Source organism: Mangifera indica, chromosome 5, assembly GCF_011075055.1.
Source record: "Mangifera indica cultivar Alphonso chromosome 5, CATAS_Mindica_2.1, whole genome shotgun sequence".
Classification (NCBI taxonomy): domain Eukaryota; kingdom Viridiplantae; phylum Streptophyta; class Magnoliopsida; order Sapindales; family Anacardiaceae; genus Mangifera; species Mangifera indica.
The window spans coordinates 17,018,922-17,045,649 of record NC_058141.1 but is presented as its reverse complement, the minus strand read 5'-3'; the positions used below and the strand labels follow the sequence as shown (position 1 = coordinate 17,045,649).

The 26,728-nt window shown below is 34.9% G+C and overlaps 4 protein-coding genes and 1 long non-coding RNA gene across 5 annotated transcripts; 1 reads left to right on the top strand and 4 right to left on the bottom strand.

The window, feature by feature from the left end:
- Positions 1 to 265: 265 nt before the first annotated feature.
- Positions 266 to 3,205, bottom strand: LOC123216140 (endoglucanase 17-like). Its single transcript, XM_044636508.1, has 8 exons — positions 2,706 to 3,205; positions 2,392 to 2,598; positions 2,004 to 2,204; positions 1,820 to 1,912; positions 1,556 to 1,717; positions 1,349 to 1,457; positions 1,084 to 1,247; positions 266 to 989 (listed from the first exon to the last, which is right to left on the bottom strand). The coding sequence occupies exons 1-8, from the start codon at positions 2,952 to 2,954 to the stop codon at positions 657 to 659; spliced, it is 1,518 nt and encodes a 505-aa protein (XP_044492443.1). The 5' UTR covers positions 2,955 to 3,205; the 3' UTR covers positions 266 to 656.
- Positions 3,206 to 9,921: 6,716 nt separating this feature from the next.
- LOC123216137 (pectinesterase-like) lies at positions 9,922 to 13,300 on the bottom strand. The gene is made up of 3 exons (XM_044636506.1): positions 12,294 to 13,300; positions 12,051 to 12,211; positions 9,922 to 10,757 (listed from the first exon to the last, which is right to left on the bottom strand). Exons 1-3 carry the CDS (start codon positions 13,124 to 13,126, stop codon positions 10,060 to 10,062), a joined length of 1,692 nt encoding a protein of 563 aa, XP_044492441.1. The 5' UTR covers positions 13,127 to 13,300; the 3' UTR covers positions 9,922 to 10,059.
- Positions 13,301 to 17,853: 4,553 nt separating this feature from the next.
- LOC123216138 (probable pectinesterase/pectinesterase inhibitor 7) lies at positions 17,854 to 19,922 on the top strand. Its single transcript, XM_044636507.1, has 2 exons — positions 17,854 to 18,928; positions 19,029 to 19,922. Exons 1-2 carry the CDS (start codon positions 17,935 to 17,937, stop codon positions 19,718 to 19,720), a joined length of 1,686 nt encoding a protein of 561 aa, XP_044492442.1. The 5' UTR covers positions 17,854 to 17,934; the 3' UTR covers positions 19,721 to 19,922.
- Positions 19,743 to 20,833, bottom strand: LOC123216142. The gene is made up of 2 exons (XR_006502195.1): positions 20,564 to 20,833; positions 19,743 to 19,846 (listed from the first exon to the last, which is right to left on the bottom strand). It is a non-coding gene; the product is annotated as an uncharacterized LOC123216142 (long non-coding RNA).
- Positions 20,834 to 22,075: 1,242 nt separating this feature from the next.
- LOC123216141 (double-stranded RNA-binding protein 1-like) lies at positions 22,076 to 24,703 on the bottom strand. Its single transcript, XM_044636509.1, has 3 exons — positions 23,827 to 24,703; positions 23,079 to 23,341; positions 22,076 to 22,309 (listed from the first exon to the last, which is right to left on the bottom strand). Exons 2-3 carry the CDS (start codon positions 23,286 to 23,288, stop codon positions 22,250 to 22,252), a joined length of 270 nt encoding a protein of 89 aa, XP_044492444.1. The 5' UTR covers positions 23,289 to 23,341; positions 23,827 to 24,703; the 3' UTR covers positions 22,076 to 22,249.
- Between the last annotated feature and the right edge of the window lie 2,025 nt (positions 24,704 to 26,728).

The window sequence follows — 26,728 nt, the reverse complement described above, 5'->3', positions numbered from 1 at the left end:
GTTTCAGGAGTAGCGGACCATTTTGCCAGCATACTTTATATCAGCTTCTTCTCCTCATCCATAAACTGAATCAGTCAACCCTAAACAAGTAAAACCCCACTTATCTCTTTAATTCTTAACTTAGAAATCACAACCAGTGCATCAAATAAATTGAATATTTAATTTTGAAATATCCTATTCAAACTATTATGGGAGACCATCATCATGCTTTTACTAGATTCATTTCCCACACATCAAAACAACCAAACAAATAAAAGAGGGAGAGTGAGAAGAGGAGTTGAAAAGTTCTTCCAACTAAACACACTACTGGACATATTACAAGTCCCAAAAAATAGACTTACATACTCAATACAAACATCAGGCTAAGCCTATTCCCACCATATTTCAAAACCAAATGCCAACCATAACCATACAAACACCGTTCTAGTCACGACACTTGCACTCACGGCATACGTTAAATCTGTCAATATAATAATATAAAAACAACCCCTTTGACTTGTGTGCTTCAAGGTTTGGGGGCTCGAGCTCTTATGTCTTCTTGACTGACTCTATTGCCCGCCTTGTGCACTTTCAGAGAAATACTAAATAAAACACTCAAAACAAGTTCCTATGTTTGCTGGGTTACTAACAAGTTAACAATGGAGATGGTATCAGACTTAGAGCTGGCCAAACGAGTGAGCAAGGTATGATAGAGCTCCTACAAGAGGGGCGTTCATGTAAGTAGATGGCTCTGATTGCTCATAATCTGACCGTTGATCTGGGAACCTATCATGCAGATCAGGACCACCAACAACTGCACCAATCAGGATGTTGGGATTGGGAGATCGAGTGTTCAAAAAATTGAAGCCTGAAGAGCATTGAATCTTGGCTGGATGTGCAGCAACGGACGGCAGTGATGATCCCCTATGGTGAATCCTTTGTGGGTATCTTGGCCCATACCCCACCATGTATGACATCTTCATTGGGTTGTCTCCAAGCAAGTAGTCCACCTGATCAGATTTGCGTTTTTACACTCAAATTAATTACCATGAACTTCCAACAGAAAATCATTAAAAATGATCAGTTTTTTTATTAGTTATTTACTTGTTTCTTGGCAATGGCCCGGAGCCCCTTTGGAGTTACAATTCTACCGCCGCAGTTAACAATCATGTGGGCGGAGGTCAAATACTTGGCATATGTTAAGAGCAAGAATGAAGTGGAGGTAACATACTGCATGTTGCTATCTCTCATTTTGAACAGAAGGCCACCTGTCCATCATCCATAAGATAAAAACAAAACTAGCCGTTGTAATAAAAGGTTGCATCGTTTGGTATCTGTGAAAAATGATGAATGGGGAAGATTGGGTAACCTGGTGTGTATTGGGATGAAAATGACGCCCCTGGGATGAGAGAACAGATGAAATTATCCGCACGACCCTTGTAATCATGGAGGGATTTTACTTTCTGAACCAGAAATGCCTGCACATGAAAGGTCAAACATACATTAAGAGCCAACATTCATCCATAATTAAGAGAATAAACAAGTAAAAGGTGATGAGATTATATTTATATGGGACCTTAGAAAGAAGAATCCTTGCTCCAGCATGCTTGTTATCCCACCCAAATGTGTTATCAAACTCTGCAGCTCCAAGGGTTTGTCCATTAACTTGAATGTAGTTGAGATACATCGGGTTCCTGGTGGCTTTATGCAGCCAAGCAGCACCCCACAGCAGCTCGTCCTTTCATCGTCAAGTCACCGGTAAAGGATTTAAATTTACTCACATTTAAAGAAATCTCCACTGAAAATAAAATGGAGAAGTTCTCAACTGCAGAAATTTTACCTGGTAACCAGAATATGAGCAATAGAATGGACAGACATATTTCCTTAACATATTGCTATAAGCTCCTCTGTATTTGTCAGCAAACTCGAACACCTTCACATAAAAACAAAGTAAATCCAAGGCATATAATGAAATGTGAGATTGTCACAGCTTATGTTTATGTTCTAATTAATGGAAGTTTTACCCTCATAGCCCTCTTGGCCAAAAGCTTGGAGTAGGTTGGATCACATCTCCTAAAGACCAAAGAAGCAGCAGCCAGAGCAGCAGCAGTTTCTCCGGCCACATCAGAACCGGGAGAGTTTCTGTCTATCTTGATAACAGTCCTTGGTGTATCCATATCTTCTGGTCTCTCCCAACAAGAATGGTCCTTGTTAGCATCACCCACCTACAAAACAACAAGCCCAAAATCAGTCCTATTCAGTGATTTTTCCAAACTAAATTTCTGATAATGCATATTATCAGATAATGTAAAACGCCCTTTTTCACTATTATCAGATAATGTAAAACGCCCTTTTTCACTTTCCAGAGAAAAGAAGGGTAAAGTTAAATAATGCGGTGAAGATGGTATAAACCTGAACATAGATAGTGTCTGGGTGTGCAGTAGCTTTGAGAAGATAATCAGTACCCCAACGAATGGCTTCTCTTGCGTGCTGCAACTCACCTTTCATCAACCCACCGAACTCAATAACACTCCATGAAAGCATGGTCACAGTGAAAGCCATGGGAAATCCAAATTTCACATTGTCTCCTGCGTCATAGTATCCCCCAACCAAATCGACCTGCATTTTCAATTCCGCACCAGATCACAAAACCCACGACACATCCGCAAAAAGTACAAAAAATTAAAGCCTAAAATGAAAGAGAAAGAGGGAATGTGTATGTATACATGCATTGCCGCGCCATCTGAGAGACCGGAGTCTCTCCTCCAGGTAACTCTCTGGTTGGACGGGAGCTTCCCTGACCTTTGGCCTTCGAAAAAGAGGATTGATTTGGTGAGAGCATCTCTGTAGTTGTGTGTAGCAAAGCGAGGGTGGTGGTGGTGTTGATAAGCAGGGAAGCCATTACAGAGAAGCAAAGTAGAAGTGAACCAAGTGAGAAGGGCTAAGAGAGAAAAAGCTGAAAGAGAGAGAGACATTTTTTTTTTCAGGCTTCCCAAAGTAAACAACCCAACCAACCACCAACGACCAAGCCGCAGTGAACAACGGAGACCAGCCTTTCTCAGTATTTATAAAGCAAAAGCTGCCTTTGTTAACGTCCGGATTCGTTACAAACACTCATCAAAAAACGCACACTCTAAAGTCTTAACTTAACAGCCCATCAGCAAACAGTTGTTTGGCATTAATTAATTACTTCTAAATTCACAGTGGCATGTTTTTGTTCATTGTATTATTTCGCTGCACAAAGCCATCGGAAGTCTGGCAATGTCAATGTCACTTGAGGAACTCAACAATAAAGACATCTACGGCCATTTATTAGTGGGCCAAAAGACTTATTCCCACCCGTATAGGCCATTCCCAAACTTATAATTTCGTAATTTTAAAAATATAAATACCTATCTATTATTAAATACTTATTAATTTTTTATACATATGGTTAAATTTATTATTTTAATATTAATATTAAAAAATATATAATTTTATCCCATTCTCCCTATATTTTAAAAATTGACAACTTTATCTCTACATAAACTTTTTCAGTTATAAAAAGTGATTATTTTTTCTCTAAATGTTTTTTTCTTCTCTCTAGTAACTTCCTTTTCCTGTGATACCTTAGATACATTTTAGATCGGTAAAGCACGAAAGAGATGTTGGGTCTATCTGTACTTTGTTGTCTATATATCTTATATCGATTAGAGGTGAAAGAATTTAATTGGTCAGATAGCCTGTGAGTTCTTTAAACTGTTAAGACGCGTTTTGGGTTGTAAAACTCAAAAGCAAAACCATGATGGACTGTTTGTTTAAAGTAGACAATACCTTGATAGTGGATCGGGTTATTGGATCATGAATGTTACAAAAGGTATTAAAGCTAGGTTTATATGATACCCTTAGACAAATTCTATATTGATAAAACACATGAAAGGTGTTGGATTTGTCTGTACTCTATCTATGTATCTCACATCAGTTAGGGATGAGAGCATTTGATTGGCTAAATAGTCTATGAGCTCCTTAAACTGTTAAGATGAGTTTTGGGTTGTACATAAAAGCAAAATCATGATGGATTGTGTGTTCAAAGTGGACAATATCTTAACAGTTAATAGGGTTATTAGATTAAAGATGTTACAAATGGTATCAAAGCAGCTCTGCATATCCTCTTGAATAATGATAGGATATATCTCAGCGAAGATGTTGAGTCCCATAAATGGGGTGTATGTGATATCCTTAGGTAAATCTCACATCGACAAAACACGAGAGAGATGTTGTGTCTGTCTGTACTCTGTTTATGTATCTCACATTGGTTTAAGGTGAGAGAATTTGAGTGGTTAAATAGTTTATGAGCTCATTAAACTGTAGAGATGCATTTTAGGTTGCAAAGCCTAAAAATAAAACCATGATTAATTATGCATCCAAAATGGATAATATCTTGATAGTAGGTCAAGTTATTGGACCAAGGATGTTACAAATATATGTGATACTATCAGGTAAATCCACATCGACATAGCACGAGAGAGATATTAGGTTTATTTGTACTCTGTCTATGTATCGTACATCGATTATGGGTGAGAGAATTATACTAGTTAAATAGTCTGTGAGTTCCTTAAACTATTAAGACGTATTTTAGGTTGCAAAACCTATAAACAAAATCATGATACACTATATATCCAAAATGGACAATATCTTGGCAATGAGTCATGTTATTAGGCCATAGATGTTACAAAAGGTATCAGAGTGGCTTCACATATCCTCTTGAATGATGGTAGGGCAAACCTTAGCGAGAATGTTGAGTTCGTACGGGGGTATATGTAATACCCTTAAGCAAATCCCACATCAACAAAACACGGAAGAGATGTTGGGTTTGTTTGTACTCTGTCTATGTATCCCACACCAGTTAGGGGTGAGAGAATTTGATTAGTCAAATAGTCTATAAGCTCTTTAAACTATTAAGACGTGTTTTCGGTTGTAAAGCCCATAAGTAAAATCATGATAGACCATATGTCCAAAGTGAACAATATTTTAACAATAGACCGAGTTATTGCACCAAGGATATTACAAAAGGTATCAGAGTCAAGTTTATGTAATACATTTAGGCAAATCTCATATCAACAAAACATAAAAGAGATGTTGGGTATGTCTGTACTCTATCTATGTATCACACATTTGTTAGAGGTGGAAGAATTTAATTGGTTAAATAGTATGTGAGCTCTTTAAACTATTAAAACACGTTTTGAATTGTAAAGTCCGGAAGCAAAACCATGATGAATTGTGTATATAAAATAGATAATATTTTGATAGTGGGTCAAGTTATTAGACTAGAGATGTTACAAATAATATCAGAGCTATTTCGCGTGTCCTCTTGAACGATAGTGCTGCAAACCTCAGCGAGAGCGTTGAGTCCCATAAGGAGGTGTATGTAATCCCTTTAAACAAATCTCATATCAAAAATCTCATATCAACAAAACACAAGAGAGATGTTGGGTCTATTTATACTCTGTCTAGTATCCCACATCCATTAAGGGTGAGAGAATTTGACTAGTTAAATAGCTTGTAAGCTCCTTAAACTGTTAAGACGCATTTTGGGTTGCAAAGCTTAAAAGAAAATCATAATAAACTATGTGTTCAAAGTGAACAATATCTTGATAGTGGGTCGAGTTATTGGACCAGGGATATTACACTTCTCTCCCTGCCAATTAGCTTACTCTTTCTCGCCATCAATAGACGAAGATCTTCATTTCTTTGTTTGTTGATGAATCGTCCTCATTTTTCTTCATTGACAATCGACATAGTGAAACAATGACGATTTGTCTCTCTCTGTTAGCAAATGAAAAGACAAAGTTTATCGACGTTTCTTCATCTACCAACGTTGAGGAAGAGCCGACTAACTCTAAAGGAGGGAAGAGAAAATCGTCGGAGACGGAGTGGTGATCGAAAATGGGAGAAAAAAACTATAGGGAAAATAATTAATTTTCAAAATTAAAAAAGTTTAGATGAGGATGAAGTTGTTAGTTTTCAAAATATGAGAGAAAGAGATAAAATAATATTTTTTTAATATTAATATTAAAATAACAATCTTACCCTTATATATAATAGAAAATTTTAATAAATTTTTTTATGATGGATAGGTATTTAAGTTTTTAAAATTTCATAAATATAAATTTAGGAATAAACTAAACCTTAGTAGGAATAATTCTCTCAACCTTGTTAATAATATAGTAAAATTGTTCTTATAATATTATTTTATTTTTAATTTAAAATCATTTTAATTATATAATAATAAACCATTCTCATACTCAAATGACATCAAAAAAACGTATATTTTTGTAGTTTTATTGTTAATTTAAATAATGCTAACATGAACAATTCCAGTTATAACGTGTAATTACCGGATTGGTTCACATTTCCAATTCTTCGAGTGGTTAAGTAAAATGATTATAACCCGCGATTAATTAATGAAATGTGAATAGTAAATATAGTCTCACTTCCCAAAGAACACAAGAATAGTCACGGGAGACAGAAAAGTCAAGCTTATTTTCCAAATTAGGCTTGAATTAATTTACCGCCCAAATTTTGATGAAACGAATTTCATCACTTTTTTAATTTAAAAATTCTAATTTTTATATAACTATATATCAAATTTATCGTTCTTAGAAGTTAATCAAATTCTAATTTAAAAATACTAGCCCCCGCTCACATGGAAGTTAATCAAATTCTTAGAAAAGGTTGCAATATCAATAGGAGTGTGCATTGCAAAGTTAATAGACCTATAAGCAACAACCTATGGATCTAAGAGGCATGCATCATGGCATAAGAAGTTTATTGTGTTTGTCTTAGTGTTATGGAGAGGGCAATGTGACAAGATTTGACATTTCCATTCGGACAATAATAAGGAAAAATTGATTAATCCAATATAAGTGGAGCTCAATAAAGTAGACAATAATGATATGGGTAAAAATTTATAAAATTTTATAAGGTAAATTATTATTTAGTTTCAGTGAAGATAAATTATATTATTGTTTTTTATCAAATTAAAAAATTATATATATTAACAAGTATAATAAATGAGTAAAAAATAAATTTTTTTAATTTAAAAGATGAAATGACGAGTTTTGCGAAAGTTCGGAAGGGAAAATGTTATTCCGCCTCTAAATTATTATAAATAAGCTAAATGCCGAAATTTGCACTCTCCACGGCGAATGTAACCAAAGCTCCGGCTATTGTGGAACAACTCTTGCCCATAACCTGAACCATAATTTCGCCGGAATCAAAATCTCCAGTCTGACGAAGACGAAAGTATTAACAAAGGCCCATAAAGAAGCACTACTTGGTGATGGAGCAGTTCTAAGTGTTGGGAAAGACTCGAAAGAGGGTTTTATAATTAATTAAATTTAAAAGATAAAGCAAAAGTAATTAATTATCTTAATACATATCTGCAGCAAGAACACTTGTCAGATACAGAAATTGAGAGAAAATTCTAAGCGGATCGTCCTTTGGACAAAGGATAAAATAAACAGCATGTGAGGGAGAATTATTTTCCAGAATCTTTTCTTGTAAATGATTGGTCTGTTTCTGTTTGCATACGGGCTTATTTGGTTAGCCATTCCCTTAAGATGTAAAACAGAAGCCTTTATTCATTGCTAAATAAAAATGTACAAGAGGAGAGGAGCAGCTAGGACCCAAGGCATGTTGGCTGAGCAGAATGTTGGCTAGTTATAATCAAAGGAGCCAACCAAAGGTAGAAAAAGTAGCACAAAGTTGGATGCCCAGAGAGACCTCTCCATTATTGAATTACAAAGTTAAAGTTACGTGTCATAGTGTAGAGAAAAAAAAAAAAATGGAAATTGATATGAAAAAGGAGAAAAGTGTCAGACATATATAGTCCTTATTGATAAGAAAGCGATGGATTGACCCAATCAATATTATCATGTGCCCTTCTGATATCCATCCACATGCATACTTTTTCATCTTAGTCTTATTATATGTGCTTCTCTGTCAAACGAAGGAGATAAGGCTGGTAAGGAAAATCATACTACACCGAAAAGCTGACACCCCATTTCTCTCTGGGAGTACTTGAGAGTTTAGAAAATAACTTGGACTTGTTGATTGTGGTTACTTATGGACTACCAAAATAATTTAGCCTTTCCAAAGATAACTTGTTAGGGTGGCTCCAGCAAGTGATTCTTATCCTTCTTTGTTTTTTTTTTCAAACCTACAGAGTAAATGAGCCCGTGAGGCATTTGAATAAATTGTTTTAGCTTAACTAGTGAGCAGGTACTTTCCGGGAGCTGTGAGTTTCATGATTACCACCATTGGAAATCTGAATATCATTTCTCGTTTACATCCCGTGATTTCCGGATTTTGCTGGAGTTGTTATGATTCTTCAAAGACTATCGTCTATTGCCATCATAAATTGCCGTTCCAGGGGCCATACCCTGGACCGCTCCAAATTAAATATACATGTGTTATATTTTAGTCCAATCACTGTTTCTCACCCAAATTTTTTCACCTTTAAATTTGAAAAATTTAATTTCATCCATCTATTAAATTTATTAATATAATTTGATTAAAAAAAAAAAAATTCTATCGCACACCTTTAGTGTCTCCCACCTCCATCTCCTTGCACTGTCATCGCCTATCTTTATGTTCACAAGCCTCTTCTAACCTCCTTGCTTTCTTCTCTTGTTCAAAGCTTCCCTTTGTTTTTCATTCTCCTCATTTTCTTCCAACTTAGCAACCTTCTTTAATCTCCTATCTTTTTCTTCATGCTCAACAACCTTCACCTCTATTGCCCACTCCTCCCACATTACCATCGCACCATCAAAGCACCACATTTTGTGAGACCATCACATCTCCTTGCACCACTACACCTCCACTACTGTCGTCCCATCCAGTGATGTCCATAGCCATTGCTACCGATAGGCGACCACTTCTTTGCATCCAAATTTGCCTTTTGTTGTAGTTTGGTTTGTTGACGAAGTCTTGTGACTTGTTGGTTTTTGTTCAATGTGGCTTTGTTGTGGTCTACCAAATTGTTTATAGTGAAATTTTGGGTCTATTGGCTTGAAGATGCAGCTTTTGTTGGATTTTTTTTTTTTCCCTGGTTGCCCACTTGGTGGTTAATAAGAATGTCTGAGTGGATGCCTGATTGACCACACAACCATCAACTAACAATTCCCTATCCTCAATCACATTTTCCAAACAAGATTTGGGTGGAGACACATAGATTAGGAGAAAAGAAAAATAATTAGAATAAAAATATAAATTTATATACAATTAGGATATCCGTTGATATTAATCATATTATACCTTATATGAAATAACAAAATTACCGACCATTAAAACTATCACTTTGATATATGGGTGAAAAATAAAATTTTAAAAAAAAAAAAGTTGGAAAAATTGTTCATCAAAGTTCAGGTGAGATATTCAGCTTCATATTTAATTTAAACCCCTCAATACAACTGTGATCTTCAACAATAATTTAATGTCTCAAATTAAGTAAAGCTTGTTTTTTGTGGGTCAGACTCTTTTCGCATGATCTGATTTTAACATTTCGCATGCGCTGTAAACGGTATGATTTATCGTTCTTGGGAGCCACTGATGTTAAGAAAAGATTCTGATTTTCTGAAAAGTTTTTTTTGAAACAAATTTCAGGGTTTAGTCGGTTTACACTTGCTATCACTACTATGATCAATTTTACCCACGATGATCAAATGTCTATGGCCCTGAGGAGTTGGGCTTGGCATTTTTAGCAACAGGCACCCTACTCGTGGAGACTGGTTAAGCCTTTTTCTTGACACTTGTGTGGTCCAGCCCAAGTAAAACAAAATCCACTTGCGCAACTGGACACTGATGTTTTTATATAGTGATGAGATAAATCAGACTGAAATGTTCAACTCTAGAGAACTTGCACTTGGATTGGAGTTACATATAGCTTAAACAAGATCAATCTTGGGATTAAACAATAGGATTTTATTCCAGTACACAGTGGTTGACATCAAACATTTTCTCAGTAAATATAATAATTTTCCCGGACGAAAGCCAGTTATTGACTGTTGAGACATTATGGGCAAAAATAAAAAATAGGGCTCAAGAACTCAGATCAAGATAGAAAGGAATGCCAGTAGTATTAAGCCATTGACTACCCCGCAAGAATCCCTCAACCGTAAACTGACTAGCCACACTGGAGCTATTAATGACTCGGTAACCAGGCCACGTCACTCTAGCACTTGTATTAGAGCCAGGCCCTCTATTCTTGTACTCTCCATAGTAAAGTGTTGACAATGCAAATGTGCCATTCCATTCAATCCATCCCGTTGGGTCTACCAAGTCACCAATGTAAGATTGAAGATAAACTGTCCTAGAATACTCTTTCCAAGGACGACCAAGATATGTCTTGTAATTTGTTTGATTTGGAATTAAATCAGCAGCAGCAGCAACTTTGCAATTCAATATGGATATTCCTGTGTTCTGGTTGGGATCTTCTCTCCCTTGGGCAGTAAAAATGTTTTTCTGGTTTTCATTTGGTTTACGAGCATATAAGTTGCAATTTTGAAATACCACAGCTGCATTGCCAAATATGAAGTCGACCGTACCATAAATGTCACAGTCTCGATAGAATTGTCGAAGGGAATGGGCGTATAAAGTGTCTTGGTAACCAATAAAGCTGCATTTGTAGAAAACAGAGAGATCTGAGCCACTTCTTAAGGCCACTGCCTGGTGCTTACTAGGGCCTGCCGAGTTTTCAAAGCTTATGCCTTTTGCAATGAATCCATTCCCCACCACAGCTGAAAGCGATAAAACATAAAAAGAATATCAAAAGGTTAGATGATGATGAAGTACGACTGCTAAAGCTATGTAAATTGCAAACCAGCTCAGCATATAATATTGATATTTCATGTACTCAGTGGGCCGTAATCTGCAAGGCACTCCTTTGTCAACCCCGAGATTGACGTGACCCTGGGTAAGCTAGTATTTTCCTTCCATGCATTATTATTCATTACAGTGAAAGGCCTATGGTCAAATAAAACAATTATGCATCTTGCATACTTGACATTTCAAATAAAACTGACGCATTTCTAGTTGTTGGCGAAATTAAGCTAGTTGAATTTCATTTAACCTTATAACCAAAAATCTCTGCAAGAACATTTGTTTATCAATAAAACAAGAAGAAGAAGAACAATCGGAAAGAACAAACACTTAAAAAAATGAAGAAGACAAAGAATCTTTCATTTTGAGTACACGATTCAATGACATTAAAGAGTACCGACAGACGAGGAAAGCCATGGTCGGTGTAAATTAAATTAAGAATAATAATCTACTTTCTTTACAATCAAGAGATCTGTCTCTTATAAATGGGGCAAGAAACAATTATCCCCATTACTGTTTAACCAACTTAAAGAAGCAAGTATACAGGCTACAGTGAAAAAAAGCTCTAATAAATTCAATGAATCTTGGGTTTATATTTACATTTATATAAATCAAGACGATGCCTAGCTTGTTTGACTCTTGTTTCTATTTATACAATCATAGCTGAAGCTTTCATCTTACAAAAAACAAGAGAAATTATCAAATCGACCTTCTAAACTACCAACCCGAGTGTCTTCTAGCTAGTGTACTCACTCACCACTCCAAGCCAGAAAAACCTAGGTGGCCCTTTTCCGGCCCCCCAGTGTCATTGTGAGGAATCTTTTTGTTATCATATCTCTTTTGGCGGACAAAATTTATATCGGCAACTATATATTTTAATTAATTTGGCTGATAATTCTGGATTCCACCATGAATTGGAATCATTTTATGATAATTTATATCTTAGGATCTCAGAGGAGACAACCGGTGCAACATGGTCATGTGAGTTTAAAGTATTCCAATTATTAGTCCTTTTTGAAAGTTTTACATAAAATCGACATACTTAAGAGATGCTCGTGATTTCTGATTGGCATTTGACCCACTAGTCCCCATCAAAGTGGACTTACTATACCGACACAACTAAAGTTTCGCTGGTCCAAAAGTCTTCAAACAATCAACATCAATTCCAAACATATCGAAATTATGAATAAAAATGAAAATTTAGAACTGACCTACAGTGGCTGACCGGAAAGTAGTCCATCCATCAATAACATTTCTACTGGCTTTCACTACCGTTTTCCCGATGCCATCTCCAACAAACATCAACATCGTCTTCTTCCTCTCCACTTCCACATTCTCAAAGTAGGACCCAGCTTTAATGTAGATTACAAACCTGTCGTAAATTTAAAAAAAAAAAAGTTATCATATCTATTGTTGTGAATAGTTAATACGTGTAATTAATATAACCTAGCTACCTGGTAGTGCTTGAGTTGGGAGCCGCAGCCACTGCGCCACCAATGGTTGTATAATTTCCGGTCCCATCTTTAGCCACTATCAGATCATATTTGGTGGCATTCACTGTCGTCTGTAACAATTTTCTATCTTTTGAGGACACCCAAGTTGGAAACCCTCTCTTCACTCGTCCATACTCCGGGAAAACCTCCGACTCCGACTTTAAGGTCATGTTAAACCCAGGGACTTTCTTCAGCATGACCAAAGAGTTACTTACATGTCGAGAGATATTGTACAAGTTGTCCTTGATTGCATCTCTCACATCTCCCTTACTGTATGCGAATCCATCGAGGCATGTGTACTGGTTCGTCATTGCACCGCTAAACAAAGTTTGCATATCATGGAAATGTTCGGAGGTTGTTTTTTTAGGGGAGAGATCAAGGAGAGCTGATGTGAGCTCTGCAATGGTGTCATCGAAAAGTTCAAGACAGTCACTGATAGCTCTATTTTCAAGAGTGTTGAGGTCTTTGTGCTTTTGTCTAATGCCAGTGCAGTTTGAGAAGGAGGCTCTAATCTCATACAATGTCCGGTTTATGGTGGCGGAGATGAGTTGAGGGACAGATTTGGAGGCAAGATCCGGGAGCGCAGAGAGAGTTGAGACGCAGAGCTCTGGATAAAGTGTGCCTTCACAGGCGGAATGGGCAACTTGGAGGTGTCTGTGGACGTGCAAGCGTGGGGCTTCTGTGGTTCTTGTGGTCTGTTTGACGGTGTTAACCGCAGAGAACAGAAGTAAGACAATGGCTGAAATGGGTAAGAGAGTCAGCAAGAGTTTAGTTCTTCGCCTGGAACTAAACATGATTGGTTGTCTCCGAAAAGAGGAAAATGAAGAAAGAAGTAATTAAGAAGTAGCTAAATAGGGAGAAAGTGGGCTGTTGGAGAGCAGTAATGTTTTTGGATCTAGCAAGGACGACATCATAGACGCCTTCGTTGCGTTTACGGCTGCGGCCTCTGCCTACCTTTTTTTTTTTTTTTTTTTTTTAACGAAAAACCACTTAAATGGTTTATTTAGAATCAATCATACTGAAAACTTCAGGTCTACTAGCTATATAATTATTGGAAAAAATATAATCTCGATATCGGAGTACTTAAATTTAAACTCTTTTAACATTCAAATTGTGTGCACTCGATCGTACAATACTCTCTGAAACTATTGAGGTTAAGATAATAAAAATAATGTTATAATTATATATTTTTTATTTTATAATTAAGTATATAGATAATAAATTATTATATATAAATTATGTGATTTAAATAATTTTAAATTAAATATAAATTAACATCTAAATGTATGATAATATATTATTTATTTATAAATTAAGATGAATATCCCGGCCATGCATGACCTATTTTGAGTAGAAATAATGAGCAATTCAATTAACATGAGCTAGTTAAAGCAATGTAAAGCCGGTCTATAGGGAGAACAGAGAAAGAAAAATAATATACTGGTTCGTAGAGAAGATTTGGTATGAAAAATACCGCTCAATAAATTCATTGATTGTCATGTCCTTGTATAAAATTTACATGTTTCGAAAGTGGGGAAATTTTGTTGCAGCTTTCAAGTTGTTCTGCCATGCACTTCAAGTAACTAATTTTCATTGCTCTCTTGTTGGTGTAACGTGATGGCACAATTTCATGCTTCCTGACGAGACCACAAGCTTCCTAACAGGGCCACAGGTCACTGTGTCGGTTTCTTGTGGGCATGATGGCATTGGCTAACCTTATCGCTCCTCTTTTGTCGTTTGTCACTTGTCCCTTGTGGCACTTTTTGCCTCGTAGATCGTTGCTATTCTTTCTTTTTTTTTTTTTCTAAGGAAAAAAATGTTAACTAAAAGAGAAAACCACCAGCCCTTGAACAAAATTGGAGTACAATTTAGACTCATTATTCAGGATAAAAAAGATAACACAAAAACTCAAAAGAAATAACCAAATTTACAGATTTTATACACACAAAAAAATTATATATTCTCTTTTCTTGAAAATCTATCAAAAATCTTATAATACTGAGTACAAATAAAAAGAAAAAACAACTCTATTACTCACAATCTTAGTAAAATTAGTTACAGGTCTGTAAAAATAAGTTTTTACTATACACAGAACCAGAAATATTGTTAAAATATGAACGTATATATAGCTCATAGTAACTAAATCATTTAGTGCACGATTATAATTTTAAGAACGTGCATTTACCCTTTTCTCCTTTTAGTAATATAATTTTAACAAGTTTCAGTATAGCAATGAGTGGAGTATTGTGAATGTTTAATTTGTTGAATCATATTAGTACTATGGCCATTTTCATGGTCCCAATAGATCATTACGTTACCCTCTAATGCATGTGCGCATGTCGGAATCTAAAGTCTGCGAAAATGAAGAGGAATTGAGTAACGGGCTTGACGAGCTGACAATCACAAGTTTTTTCTCATGTATAATAATTTAGATTGAGTGTCGAGGCTTTGGAGCTATCGGCTACCTTGGACCAGAGATGGGCTAAATTTTAATTGAGCTCAATGTCTTTAGTGTCTGCGTTATTATCGGCCCCTTAGCTTTTAAAATTGGATTGATAGAACCGATTAATTCGATGTGTGTGTACACACAATCATCCAGATTCCTGAGTGTCAGAAAGATACCTGCACACGTGATAAAAATATAAATAGGCCAAAATATCTATTTCCTACCCAAGTTTTAGTGAAATGATAATATATATTTGTGTTAGAAAAAATTCAAATATTTATTTAAAGTTTAGTGTGTTAAGAAATATTTATGAAATTTTTATTGGGATTAAAGTGTAAAATCATTATTTTATTAGTAATATTAAAATAATAAAAATTATATCGTATTTTTTTGTTTAAAAAACTAACAATTTATTTCCAAAATTTAGTTTTAAAAAATTTACTTTCCTCCAATAATACTAAACCTAAAATCTGGCTACTTCCTCTAGTGAACAACGAACAAAGACCTCATCTTTCAAAGAATGACCTTTCGATGACATGCATCGTCCAATGAAGGATGATGAGAATCAACAAAATTTGAGGCCTCTAACCACTTGCGGCCAATGGTTGGAGGTGTGAAGAAAAAACCTAAGAATTTAGGGGGAGAAATGTTATTTTTTAAAGTTGAGATCTAGAATGAAATATTAATTTTTAAAATAAAAAAAATACATAAAATTATATATTTTTAAATGATGATTTTATTTTTATATTTAATAATAATTTTTATAAAAATTAAAAAATAAATGGATATTTAGGTATCTCATATAAATATATTTTGAGGTTGAGTTAAAATTTGGTAGGATATAGTCTTTGGCCATATAAATATTTTCAAATTTTATTAGGAAAGAAGAAAAATAAAGGCAGGAGTCAGAGAAAAATGTCGGTGTTTTAAGTGACTGACCTGGACAGGGCAGTAGGTAATGAACTGGAACCGCAAACAGAGATGTCAACCTGCTCATTGGCCCTTCAATTCAAGTTGTGTGTTTAAAATGTTTACCAAATTGGTTTTACGTGTTTGAATGCAAACTTTCCGCCACTCCGAGGAAAGAAACCATTTGAGAGTCTTGACTGACTGAAATAGTTGAGCGAATTTAAGTTTTGGGTTTTGGTCAAATAGAGCCGACATTTAGGTAATTTTCTAGCAAATTTATTTATGCTTTTTGTGTACGTAGAGGATATAGCAATAAATTATGGAACAAGTTGAAAGAAAGAGATTTTAAATTTAAGAATACAGATAAAACTTAACAATGAATAGTGGGCAGGAGTTCAATTCCGTGTTAAAACTCCAAGATTTAACACTGAATTGTTCCTGACTAGCTACCTTTTGAAACCCAATCAAGCTAACAATGAAAATGAAGTTTACCCGTCTCCCTCGTTTCAGAAGAACTTGTTTGAACAATTACGATACTGACTAGTTCCAAGACCAATAAAAGAAGCATCCTTTGTTTGTTGTACATTTAAGAATACAGATAAAACTTACATTCTTTGGTAACAAGAAATTCTCCGCCTAGAAATAAATTCACTTAGTTAAAAGCAAGGCTGACAGATTGTGATAGTTAAAAGCAACAGAGAATAGATCCACCATGTGTGACAGAAGCAAGAGTGATTGTAATAAATAATAATAATAAATCAAGAGAGACCAGATGGATCCACCATTTTATTTTGGGCAATTTTATTTTGTAGACTCATCTCGTTATCAAGCAACAAAACAATTACAGCCATGTTTGGCAAATACGGGAGACGTGGGCCTCACTTCGATGGAGGTGCTGACTTTTAATTGCAATCCAGTCGTCCTCGCAAAATCCAAAATCCAATGAAAATACAGCCTTATCAACTAGACACTGAACCTGCACATGCAGGCAAGGACAAATTCATAATAACTCCAAATTAGGCACTGGTTGCGGTTGGTCTCAGATTGACCTTCTAGACATGCAAACTACGACCCACGCAAATTTACTTCAACGAAACTACGTTTCACCTACTTTCTTTCTTTTGTGGGTTCATTTCTATTAGGCCAGCTCCACCCCATGATTTTATTTTCTACCAGACCCTCTAGACATGCAAACTATGACCCACGCAAATTTACTTCAACTAAACTACGTTTCACCTACTTTCTTTCTTTGTGGGTTCATTTCTATTAGGCCAGCTTCCCCCCCATGATTTTATTTTCTACCACAATCAACAAATAAACTCTATTAAATACTCACCAACAATATAATCTTAACATAAATGATTGGTAAATTATATTATTAATTTACAATTTAGTTATGTTATTAAATATTATATTCTTAGATAAATCTTATATTGACAAAATATAAAAAAGACATAAAGTTTATCTATTAATCTTATATCGTTTAGAGGTGAAAAAATTAAATTGATTAAATAGTTTATAAAATTTTCAAATAATCAAAATGTATTTTCAATTATAAAATGTAAAATCATGGTGAGGATATCCAGTATCCAGTCTATTGGACCGGAGATGGTTAATTAAATCCGTTACTATGAAATTTGTTAAAATCCTAACTCTATAAGCAAAGTTAAAGTAGTAGACTATTATTAAATTGTATATCAAAATCATCTTCCATTGAATGTCAACCATATTAAATCTATTAAGTTATACTTAAATCCATATATTTTTTTTAATGGAATGCCATTTCAGTAATGTATCTGTTAGATTTCTCATGTCAGGATATGTATTAAATATTAAATATTCCTTGTATAAATAATTTAATCATAATCAATTCCCCAGCCCAGTGATAGCCAGTTGGACATGCTACTCATATTCTATACGTCTGGAAGCTTAAAATAATAAAATGTTATTGTATTAATTCAATAAAAAAAAGTATGTTCTAAGACCGTTGAATTTTGTGGTGGGAATGGTTTGAAAAAAAGGAATATATAATAAAAAGAATAACATCTCCTTCACAAATTGGCTTCTCTATCTATCCATCTAGCCCGGTTACGCGTTTTTGATTACATCTTGTTGTAAGTTGACTTCGAAAACTTCTTCAAAGCTGACTCTCCCTCCCTACTATATATATATATATATATATACCTCCAACTGGAAACACAAATCATTCAAACTCCATCTAGCTCCCTTTTTCCTTTGTTTAAAACAATGGCTTTTAAACTCTTCTTTCTCATAGCGGTGCACATTCTTGTTGGTCTTCCTTTCTTTGCCTATCAATCTTGTGCAGCAGTTGTGGCTCCCTTGAATCAAAACGCCTCACGAGAAACTCTTTGCAAATCCGCACCAGACCCGTCTTATTGCAAATCTGTTCTCCCTAACCAAACCGCAGATGTCTACAATTCTGGCCGATACCTCTTCGGTAAAGCTTTACACCAATCTCAAAAATTCGTGAGCTTAGTTGATAAATATCTTCAACGCCACTCCACATTATCAATACCAGTTGTCCGTGCTCTACAAGATTGCCGAGCACTAGCTGCTAATAATATCGACTTCATTTATAGCTCTTATCAAGCTGTCAATAAGACTAGTAAAACCTTACCTACCATGAAAGCGGATGATGTGAATAGCTTGCTCAGTGCCATTTTGACAAACCAACAGACTTGCTTGGATGGCCTGGAAGAAACTTATACGTCTTCTAGCGTGAAGAATGGTATGTCAGCCTCTCTCTCTAATGACACAAAACTTTACAGTGTCTCTCTTGCCCTTTTCACTGAAGGGTGGGTTCCTAAGCAAAAGAAAGCGATTGCATGGCAGCCCACAAGGAAGCAACTTCTTTTTACAAACGGACGTTTACCATTGAAAATGTCTAGCCAAAATCAGGCTCTTTACGAGTCCGTGAGCAGAAGAAAACTTCTCCAGACCACTGATGAAGTGTTGGTGAGCGATATAGTTATAGTGAGTCAGGATGGGACTGGAAATTTCTCCACCATCAATGATGCCGTTAATGCCGCTCCAAACAATACTGATGGTACCGATGGCTACTTCTTGATATATATCAAAGCGGGTATCTATGAAGAGTACGTTTCCATTGCGAAGAACAAGAAATATTTAATGATGATAGGAGACGGCATCAATCAAACCGTGATCACTGGCAACAGAAGCGTTGTTGACGGGTGGACTACTTTTAATTCTGCAACGTTTGGTAAGCATTTATTCCTCATATTTCTCCACGTGCCCATTACTATTATCATTTTAACTAATAACAACGAGCTTGCTCTGATTTTTCGCGATCAAAATTGCAGCCGTGGTGGCCCCAAACTTTGTTGCAGTGAACATAACCTTCCGCAACACGGCAGGAGCAGTCAAGCATCAGGCTGTGGCGGTTCGCAGTGGGGCAGATTTGTCTACATTTTATAGCTGCAGCTTCGAAGCATACCAAGATACCTTATACACTCATTCTCTACGGCAATTCTATAGTGAATGTGATATCTATGGAACGGTTGATTTCATTTTTGGAAACGCTGCCGTTGTTTTCCAAAATTGCAGCATATATCCCCGGCTGCCGATGAGTGGACAATTTAATGCCATCACTGCGCAAGGTCGGACCGACCCAAACCAGAATACAGGCACATCAATTCATAATTGCACTATTAGAGCAGCAGATGATTTGGCTTCGAGCAATCAAACGGTGAATACATATCTGGGGAGACCATGGAAAGAGTACTCGAGGACTGTTTACATGCAATCTTATATGGATAGTTTGATAAATCCCGCTGGTTGGCATGAATGGAGTGGAGATTTTGCTCTAAGTACATTATATTATGCCGAGTATAATAACACAGGACCTGGATCGAACACCACCGATAGGGTCACATGGCCTGGCTACCATGTCATTAATGCTACAGATGCCGCAAACTTCACGGTCTCCACTTTCATTCTTGGGGATGCTTGGTTACCGCAAACAGGAGTGCCTTACACAGGTGGTTTATTATAAGACATAAGAAACTCGATGTAGCTGTTTGTTCTTTTATTTTTATTTCTTTCATTTCACACTAAATTTTTTTTCAAGTAAACAATAAGAAGCATGTATTACCCAACCCAAGCCAATCCAAATGTACACCTGGGCATTCATCCAAGTTGTTTCAGCAATAAAATATAAAATAAATGTAATAGCTACCAAAACTTAAAAAATTACGTAATCTATTTCAAGTTTGATTGAATATCCCTTGTCTTAAGTCCTATCTTTTAAATATTAGGAGTTTGAATTCAGAGAATATGTGCCCTTAGTACTCTAGTTGAAGTCATAAAATTTGACTTTCTTAGGTATAAACCTAAATGCCATGGAAGTAGATCATTTTAAACAAACCGCAGGGTTGACAAATTAAAATAATTCTTGGGAACCTTCAGTCTTTTCACAGCTCAAGCCGAAATTCTTCTTAGCTAGTTTCCAAGTTTTTGACAAAATAATATTAAGAAAGTGCAAATTGTACTGAACTCTGACCAGTAGATTAAATAACGATAATGGCATGTGGCCTGCCTTTATCACTTCTAGGTGTGATATAAATTCAATAAATTATGTCAAATTTTAAATCATTAATATTAAAAGTTGATGTTCAGAATAGTCTGGGGAGAGGAAGAATAATCACTTTTATGAACATAAATTTTGAGAAATCAAGGATTTAGAAACATGACACATCGGCTATGTTTGTAACCTAGAGCTAATTTAATTTGATATTTTACAACATAAATTTTAGAGGTAGAATAATTTAGTGCAAAGAATGAGCTACTGAATTGACAAAAAATACACAGTGAAGGCAGAGATATAGTGATCACTTACCAGCCAAGAGCTTTATGATGAGCAAAATATTATGGCATAATTTGCGAAAGACGTTATTCTGATAAGTCAACTTAACACCCACGACCACTTTCAAGATTTTATGTATCCTCGTTTGCATGCCTGTGCATCAGAAATTGCTACCTGCAACCAAACACGCACATCTTTATATACTTGCTGTTAAAGCGGCAACAGAGTCATCAAGCTGCAATCATCCAGACTCTGCTCTACCACAGGGCCTAAACTCGAGTTCTTACGCAAAAACATGAGGAACTCCTAGGGCTGGATTCGAGCCGAGCCGAGCTCGAACATAGGCAAACTCGGTATCAGCTCGATAACTGTTCATTCGAGCCGAGCCACGGCTCGAGCTTGTCGAACGTAATGAAAATGCAGCTCGTGTTCAAGCTCGTTGGCTCGCGAGCTATTCGCGAGCCTTTAACGAGCCTGGCTCGTAATACATACCGAGCCGAGCTGTCGAGCCGAGCTATCGAGTGAGTTGTCGAGCCGAGCCATCGAACCGAGCTTTCGAGCGAGCTATCGAACCGAACCATCGAACCGAGCTGTCGAGCCGAGCCTAACGAGCTTGTTCACAGGATCACAATTTCAATTTCAAAATGTTATTTTCATTTAAACATTGTTTAATAAATTTTCATTGTTTGTGAATAAATCTATTTATATATTTTGAGAGAGAAGAAAAAACAGTAAAGTGTGATTCTTGAAAAATAACCCAAACGAAGAAGCAATAGATTGATACACCGCTCAAAATATACGAGATCATGAACACTTTTATAAAGAATATGAATTCTTACTGTTTTTCGGTAGACCTTGATAATAAGATTCATCATATGTTTAGGCTAAAAGCATTGCCAGCACCTAATTCCAGTACTCCAAAATTAAGACTGATCATCCATCTTGTTGTAAACCAACAAATCATTTCGATAACATTTTTTAACCTCGTTATCATAATATGCCCATGAGATGAGAGATGAGCTGAATAAGACAGAATTGCTCAACTTAAATAAATTCCAAGAGTTGCAGAATCCACAAAAACATAGAAAAAAATAATTATTTGACATGGGACTACATTATTAAGACTTGTTAAAGGGTTTCCAAATTCGTTGTTTGTGTACTATTAACAAGTAGAAGGTGACAAACAAAAGCTGAGAAGTACACTTGACACTGCTCAAGATTTCAATCTAATGAATATTATCTTTTTAATAACATTGTTAGTCTAATAATGTAACCATTAATCCTGTGAAGAGCTACAACAGTAAGTACAATTTGAGAACTTGTTTACAATAATGGTAAAGAAGAAGAGTGCTAAACATCAATCCACTTAGATATGCCGTGCAGCTTCTCAGAGATGATGATGAACCAGCAACTTTATATTTAAGAATTATGGATCAGATTCAACAACATTTGGATGGCATTAAGCACGATTTTATGTCAACATTTACATGTTCTAACTTTTCCAGTTTCGACTTGGCTGAAAATGGCTACACAAGGTTACAATAACAGCCAGGTTCTTGTCATCAGTCAAGAACGTGGATTTCCAACCACGGCCGATAGGTGATGAAGGATCATCCTCCTCCCCTAGCACCCTTGTATAAATCAATCCATGTTGCTCTAATTTTTCGACAAATTCAGGGTGCCTGTGTTTCATCCTTTCATAGACAATGTGGCTCAGGACTATCGGAGTTTCACCTCCACTTCACAGAAGAAGAACAGCTTGGATGGAAACTCAGGAACCTGTTAAATAAATCCAGTGAGTCCAAAACAAAAACCGAAACACTTTTATGCAGAGCTACAAAACTATGAAATTATATAAAGTGTTTTAGAGGATCAAACTATTAACCCCACATGTATAACTCAATAAATGGTACCAAATCAAACCTGAAAAGCGTTAAACAACCTAGCTAGGGTGAATTTAAAAAGGATTTTGTGAAAAGCATTTATGAATAAAAATGATTCCATAGAAGCACTTTACAACCTTTTTATCAAAATTTACTCACATGGCCAGGGTACTTAATCCTAATAAAGCTAAATTAGGATATAGTTGAGCATCCAGCTGGATCGGACATTGACCTTCAGTATAATAATCATAAGCAAGTGATATCAATCATCATAACTAGACATCTCTTAAGATGAAAATCAAGTTTTAGTCTTAATAAGTTTTGTTGTCAAGGGCCACAACTTTTACATGATTAACACTAATACTAACTGTAAGTTCCACACAACTATCGATTTGTCCCACTAGTTCCTAGTTAATCATCAAGTTCAGAGAATGCATCATGCACTCAACCAAGAAAAAAAAGTACCAGAAAAAAAATCAAGTAGGTTAGCAGTGACTCAGACAAAAAAGAAACACAATTGGCTTCCTTAAGAAACAGAAGGAAAAGAAAGGCTTATGATAAACATCAAAAATAGGCATTATGAACATAAAGAATATTTTCAATTTGAATACCACCAATAACTGCAGTTGTTAATTCAAATCTGCAAATTAGATATATATACTTACAACAGGCTGGGAGATGGAAGGATTCACTTGACCAAGTTTTGCTAATTCTATAAGTGCAACTTCAGCAGCTAACTGCTCCACTGCCTTACGATTAAACAAACCAGGCAAAGATTCATATCTGACATCATTCACTACCACAGCAGATCTGAATGAAGGCTCATGAGATGGGCCTTCCTTAGTAGTCTCATAAACAGGCATTTGAAGTCCCATTTTCTTAGCGTATTCCTGTAATCGACTCTTGAATACATAACAATTTGAAACACCTGCCAGACAACACTAAATACGTTGACACCAATCACCGATAATAATAATAGTCTTAGTGGGCTGCATTTATATTGCATAAAGCAATACTTTATTCAGAACCAATTCGTTCAAGTGGTATACGAATGAGATAAAATCTGTTCAGCTGAAAAATAATTTTCACAAATATGATCAAAATACAATAATATCATCAAAATATACGGGTTCATAAGCTCTTCTACAATATTAATTTCCAGAAAAGCTTAACATAAACATATATAAAATCTCTAATTGCAACGCCAAAAAACACAAAAAGAGCTTCCTAAATATGAAAAACATAGCGACTTTATATAAAAACACTCAACGACTATGAATAAACTAACTCTCTTCAAATTTATGGTTGCCCAACGAAACCCCCAATTCAAAAACCCTAATTCCAAAGTTTGGGTTCAATCAATTTAAGCCAAAAATTAAAAAAGTGAAAGTGAAAAAATGGAAAAACACAAACTTGAAATATATTTCTGTCATCCACATTGCCGTCGTCGTGAAACTTCTTGCCGTAGAACCCCGATCGCTGGAATCTTCTGTTGGCACGTCAGAAGACTTGAACTGAAACGCCTAAGAAACCCATGTCGACGGAGAAAATAGGCTGGAACTTCAGATTGCGGAGGGCTGTACTCTGGAACTGGAACTGGAGAGCAGCTGCACGCACACGCAGTGGAAAACATAAACAAATCACAAGCGAATGAAATAACGAAAGAAGCTTCATATTTAACCAAAAACGACCGTTTTTGGTTAAATAAGAATCGGCTCGCGAGCCGAGACGAGCTGCTCGGCTCGTGAGCCTTGACGAACTAATTGGCTTGCGCACTGGCTCGCGAGTCAAGGCGAGCTGACCGGCTCGTGAGTCTTGATGAGCACTGGCTCGCGAGCCAAAGTGAGCTGCTCGCCCTATAGTTCGTGTTCGGGCTTGAGCTCGATTTCTCTGAAACTTGGAGCTCGAGCTCGGGCTCGGGCTCGTTGAAACCTAGTTCGTTTCGAGCTCGATCGAGCCGAGCTCGATTTCGAGCTCGAGCCAGCTCGACTCGAATCCAACCCTAGGAACTCCTAAGTATTGGAGGCATTGGACGATGTGATTTCTAGCTCGATCATTCCAAGCTCGTCAGGGTCATAAGTTTTAATGCTTTCAGGGCTCGTCTTAAGGCTCGAGAAACAGAGTTCCTTTGTCCATGGATTGATTGCAAACTTTATCTAGTAAACCACGTTTTCGCCTACCATGTGGGTTGTTCTTATTGGTTTCAAGAGCAATGATTAAAAGAGGGCAGTAGGGCGAGGCAAAAGGATAGAGGTAAGAGGAAGATGATACTGGCTGACGACTCCAATGTTTTTTTTTTAAATACAAAATTGAGGGCAAAGACAAAAAAACAGAAAAAATAAATATTAATTTAATATTGAAGTTTTAATATTTTTTACCAAAAGAATTTCTTACAATATTGTTGGTGAATTTTGATAAAATATTAATTTATCAGATAAATATAAAATAAATTTAAATAACTAATTAATAGTTTTATTTGCTGTCTAAAACACATATACAAATTCCATTAGTTAATTCTCATAACGCATATTATCAAAAAATTTCATAAAAAAGCCTTTACTTCGATATATAAAATAATCATATAAATTACTATTTTAGAATCAGATTCAATTTAAGCATACAAAGGCTTGACTTTTATTTTCTTCATTATCCCTCGTTACCTTTTTTCTCAAAATGATAATTATTATAAATATTTAATAACAAAATTATAATTTAATATAGTTGAACATTTTCAAGTTAAGTTGGCTGGCGGAAAGTATTCAACTTTTTAAAATTCTTCAAAATATTGACCAAAGGGTTGGTGGTATTAGAGTCATTACAACCGTTGTAAGACCACAATAAAAAATATTCATTTTTCATTATACATCCTTGAATTTTCATAGAAATTTCATGTCATGATAACAATGAGAAAAATATATCATTAACATAAAATTTTTTATTATTAAATTAAATTATGTTAAAAATTCTAAATCTTATTTATTTATTTTTTTTATATTATTAATGTTACATAGTAATAGATATCATAATTTTATATTATATCAATATTATCTTAGTTTAATTTGTATAAGATTTAGAATTGCGTTACGTATTACATTTGATAACCAAAACATCTCATCAAGAAAATGTGATTTAGATTTTGTGATCTTTTAACTTTAATGAAGAACATGACTAATTGATTTGTGATAGATAAAGCAAGAGGGATCAGATCCACCAAGTGGCGATTGATTCTTATAAATAATAATAAAACAAGAGGATATTAGATGGATCCACCGTATCATGTTGGTTAATTTTATTTTGTTGTGTCATGTCGTTATCAAACGTCAAAACAATTTAACCATGTTTAGCGTGTACGTGAGACACCGGCCTCACTGGCGGATTTAGGGAAAAATTAAAAAAAAAAAAAAGCATAAAATTAGAAAAATTTAAATTCGACTTTCTTTCAATTTTATAAAAAAATTCTTAATTTATGTCAGGTTTAATAAATTTTTTTAGCTCAATTATTTATAGAGATAAATATAAATTAAATCAAATTTAAACACTTTCTATTTTAAATTCGATATAAATAAAAAATAGTTTGATTTAATTTTATCAAACCAAAATTTGGATGGTTTGAAATCAATTTGACAAAAAAATTATTTAATTTGGTTTAGTTTATATTTATGATTCAAATCAATAGCTCAAATTGTGGATTGAATTTATGATTTGAGTTTGTGGTTTATTTATAAAATAAGATCGTTTTACCTATTTTTGAATAAAATAATACTATTTTGTTAATAAATTATGAATCCAAGTTACAAATTTAAATTATTAATTTAAACTATGGATTCATATCAAACTTAAGTTATAAATCCAAATTATATATTTGATTTATAAATTTGAGTCAAACTTAAGTTGAATACCAAAACTCAAGCTTCGTTCGATTTAAAAAACAAGTCAAATCTTTTTACTTAAATTTGGTTTGAATTCAAATTAAACGAATTTGAGCCAAATTGAACTGGTTTTTGATATTAAGCTAATTTAATTTAAATCTAATCCTTATTATTTATATAGAAAATGATGTATTTAATAGTATTGATAATAAAATCATTTTATAATATTTTTAAAAAATAAAATCACAAAAATAATAATTATAAAAATATTGATTAATAAATATTTTATTAATACAAATAATTTTTTAATAAAAAATTTACTTTATTATTTTAACTGTGACCCCAAAATTTACTTTAGGATCACATCAATTGGAATAGAAAAATCTAATAACAATATGCCCTTACCAACTACATTGGCCCGACACAAGCACACTAGCGGGAAATAC

Bases quoted from the DNA above. Each gene is read 5' to 3' on its own strand.
- LOC123216138 (XM_044636507.1), top strand. From the start codon at position 17,935: ATGGCTTTTAAACTCTTCTTTCTCATAGCGGTGCACATTCTTGTTGGT. The intron at 18,929-19,028 runs GTAAGCATTTAT...TCAAAATTGCAG, and splicing joins TTTTAATTCTGCAACGTTTG to CCGTGGTGGCCCCAAACTTT.
- LOC123216141 (XM_044636509.1), bottom strand. From the start codon at position 23,288: ATGGGACTTCAAATGCCTGTTTATGAGACTACTAAGGAAGGCCCATCT. The intron at 22,310-23,078 runs GTAAGTATATAT...TTTATTTAACAG, and splicing joins CTTCCATCTCCCAGCCTGTT to GTTCCTGAGTTTCCATCCAA.
- LOC123216140 (XM_044636508.1), bottom strand. From the start codon at position 2,954: ATGTCTCTCTCTCTTTCAGCTTTTTCTCTCTTAGCCCTTCTCACTTGG. The intron at 1,913-2,003 runs GTAAAACTTCCA...TTTTATGTGAAG, and splicing joins TGGCCAAGAGGGCTATGAGG to GTGTTCGAGTTTGCTGACAA. The intron at 1,248-1,348 runs GTTACCCAATCT...GATGATGGACAG, and splicing joins TTCATCCCAATACACACCAG to GTGGCCTTCTGTTCAAAATG.
- LOC123216137 (XM_044636506.1), bottom strand. From the start codon at position 13,126: ATGTTTAGTTCCAGGCGAAGAACTAAACTCTTGCTGACTCTCTTACCC. The intron at 12,212-12,293 runs GTAGCTAGGTTA...AATTTACGACAG, and splicing joins CCCAACTCAAGCACTACCAG to GTTTGTAATCTACATTAAAG. The intron at 10,758-12,050 runs GTCAGTTCTAAA...TATCGCTTTCAG, and splicing joins TTTCCGGTCAGCCACTGTAG to CTGTGGTGGGGAATGGATTC.